This window comes from Lissotriton vulgaris, unplaced genomic scaffold (assembly GCF_964263255.1).
Source record: "Lissotriton vulgaris unplaced genomic scaffold, aLisVul1.2 SCAFFOLD_1022, whole genome shotgun sequence".
Classification (NCBI taxonomy): Eukaryota; Metazoa; Chordata; class Amphibia; order Caudata; family Salamandridae; genus Lissotriton; species Lissotriton vulgaris.
The window spans coordinates 594401-597436 of record NW_028254578.1 but is presented as its reverse complement, the minus strand read 5'-3'; the positions used below and the strand labels follow the sequence as shown (position 1 = coordinate 597436).

The following is a 3036-nucleotide window of genomic DNA, read 5'->3' as shown; positions in this document are numbered from 1 at the left end:
GGAAGCCCAGCGTGGTTTTATAATTTTAGAAAGTGGAGTATACCATCAATACATGAAATAACTTCATTTCTTATAGCGCTCAACACCACAGTTCTATACTTTAAGCACTGTAAATAGAAGGTATAATACTTTTCAATGTCTGGGCATCTTTCTCATCACCTGTATCCACAGGAAATGCTACTTGGGGTTAGGTCCAGTTATCTAATCTCCTAAACTATCACAGTCCCTTGTTTTTCAAACAAGGGTTGTGTTGAGTGGTGCTGGTGACCACGCTGGTGTGAGCTGTCATTTTCTGCAGTTTTCTTTCATTTATGCACTCGTTTTGAGACGGATGTTGTTTTTATGTTCCATGAAGGTTGGTGAGTGAAGGATGAACACATGCACTCTCTGGTGTAGACTTAAACTTAATGACAGATTAAACTCTTCCGACATTTACTATATGAAAATGGCTTCTCGCTGATATGTATTTGCTGGTGAATGAATAACGTTGTTACCCTGAGAAATTTCTCCCCACCCTCAGGACTTTTATCTGCTTCTTTTTATCCCCCTGGATGTATTCTTTCATGTGCATGCATGGATGAGGAGTCTGTAAATCTCCTTTCATCTTTCCACGGTCACTACTTGTGCTGAGTTTCTCATGGGAGTTATTGTCTCCTGTTTGGTGTATTTTTTTTATTCAGTTAGATTTAAGTTACTGCTGACATCAGTGCGCGGATGTGGCTTATTTACTGTGTGTACCTTTTGGTGCATCTTTAAACGATCGATTCTGCCATATGATTTCCCACAATCTGTGCATGCGTATCGTTTCCCTATGTGTATGTCAAGATGCCTCTTTAGTGTTGATGAGGCAGTGAAACTCTTCTCACACTCTGTACATGGGTACCGTTTCCCACTGGGTTTTTCAGGTCGTCTCTGGATGGAGGATAAGCCACTGACGCTTTTTTCACTTTCAGTGGGTTCGATGTTTGTGTCCTGGTGTGGGACTAGGAATGGAGATCTAGTGACATTTGTGTCATTATTGGTATTTGGGGGTGGCTTCTCTTCTTCAATTGTCTTTTTGTGCTGATGTATTTGCAATGATGGTGGGATATTTAAAATATTTTCTTTTTCAATAGGGGGAGATAATTTCTCTTGTATTTCTGTTTTCGGATCTTTGGCTGGAAATCTTTTAAAATATTTCCCCAATTCATTAAACATTGCTGAATTATCGCCAATGTATGTTCGTTGGTATTTGAGAAGCTCTGTTGGTCTGCAAAAACTTTTCCCATATTTAGCACAAATATATTCGATGGACTTGTTTTTATCTCTCGCTTTCTTCAGCTTTGGCCTGGTGTTGGCACACTGTCCACTTTCAGTTGATTTATCTTGTGTGTTTGCAGCAGATATTGGCTCATTTTGCCTTTTGTCAAATTGTTCTGGGTCAAGAGATGGCACAGTTGTATTTTCATTGTTTTCTGAGAAAGGCACTTCTGTTTCAAGTCCTTCAGGGGAGCTGTCGGGCTTCTTTGGTTTCTGTTCAGTATATTCCTCCTGTGAGTTGTGAGTTTCATCCTTTAAGCTCATCCAGTTACAGTGCCTATCCTTCTGATGTTCTTCTAAACTGACTGGTGTCTCAACATTACCATCGGCTTTACCTGTTCCCTTTTTGTGTTTTGGAAAGTTTGGTGGAAGATAATCTTTCTTAATCTTGATACACTGTGCGGTTGCATCAGGACACTCTTCAGTGGCAGGTACAGCGCTGATGCTGCTGCAGGCACAGGGGTTCCAAACAACCCCACTCTCACCTCTACGAATACGAGCTGCTAACCAGAGTCGTTTCATCCTTTTTGATCCACGGGATATGCACATGCGGAGGTCAAGTGTATAAAAACGGCTTCTACAGGAGGACTCTCAGTCGAAGGAAGCGGAAGCAGAGGACGGCCTGGTCCTCGCACAACAGTCCATCAAGCACTGGGGAGTGGTGCTTTTACCTGCATAGGCTGACCGCCAGGATGCTCCGCCTGTCGCTGATCATAAGGAGGATACAAATGTTTTTAATGCTGGTAACGCTCCAAGGACACATCAAAGCCAAGAGACTCAATTACTTGTCAATTCACTGCGATATCAGGACGCATCCTTCTCAATCTTCATAATCGAAGACATGGAAGAGAGTCTGTTATTGATAATCGCATTACACAAGTACCAAGTTGATGTTGGCCACCAGATTGTAACGTTAGCATTCTGGCTGTGAGTTTATTTTGTGTAGGCCAGCGAGTAAAGAGCAGACTTTAGCTCAAATTTTCACTTACAGTGGATCACACTTGTCGGCTTGTTATGATCCTTTTTCTCTTACTAGACTCATCGGTTTCTGAAAATGAAATGTTTTTATCTCTTGCTCTTCTCATGGAAATAGGAAGGTTCCAGTTTTTCAAATTCTTCTCTGCTTTTTATCATCTGGTTGTATTTGCATGGGTCTGCTCTCTGTTGGGTATAAAGACATTTGAAATTGACCATTAGGTACAGTTTAATACAGAACACTTTGCTGAAACAACTTATCACATAATTCAATTTATCATTCCACTTTTAAGCCTTTGAAAATGAGCAGAAAAATATTTTATGCAAAACGTCTACTCCTTGTAGTGATAAATAAAAATAAACAAACAGTTCAAAGTAATCAAAAAAATGAAATATTCCAGGACACGTGAAGTATCACAAACATGTCAACTTGCATTACGGACATCTCAAATATGTGGCAATCTAATCTTTCCTGCCACCAAAGTACTGCCCTGTATCTTATAACATGGAGACCCCAGGTCTAGCCGTGTGTGGATGATATAAAGTACTCAGACTCATCAGGTATAACCCACATGTGTGATGTAATATACTACAGTTCTTTGATTTAAAGCCCACGCGGGTGGTATAATGTACCCCGACTTCTCGGGTAAAGCCCTCACTGGGTGGTATAATGCACCGACTCCTCGGGTAAAGCCCTCGCTGGGTGGTGTAATGGACCTGGACTCCTCAGGTAAAGCCCACACTGGGTGGTGTAATACACCG

The 3036-nt window shown here is 41.3% G+C and overlaps 1 protein-coding gene across 1 annotated transcript; it reads right to left on the bottom strand.

Annotated features, from left to right (window-relative positions):
* Nucleotides 1-346: 346 nt before the first annotated feature.
* LOC147659501 (uncharacterized) lies at nucleotides 347-2457 on the bottom strand. The gene has a single exon (XM_086951696.1). It carries the CDS (start codon nucleotides 1846-1848, stop codon nucleotides 673-675), a length of 1176 nt encoding a protein of 391 aa, XP_086807822.1. The 5' UTR covers nucleotides 1849-2457; the 3' UTR covers nucleotides 347-672.
* Nucleotides 2458-3036: the final 579 nt, after the last annotated feature.

What these genes read in the sequence shown, in the direction of transcription:
- LOC147659501 (XM_086951696.1), bottom strand. Translation starts at nt 1,848, where the DNA reads ATGTGCATATCCCGTGGATCAAAAAGGATGAAACGACTCTGGTTAGCA.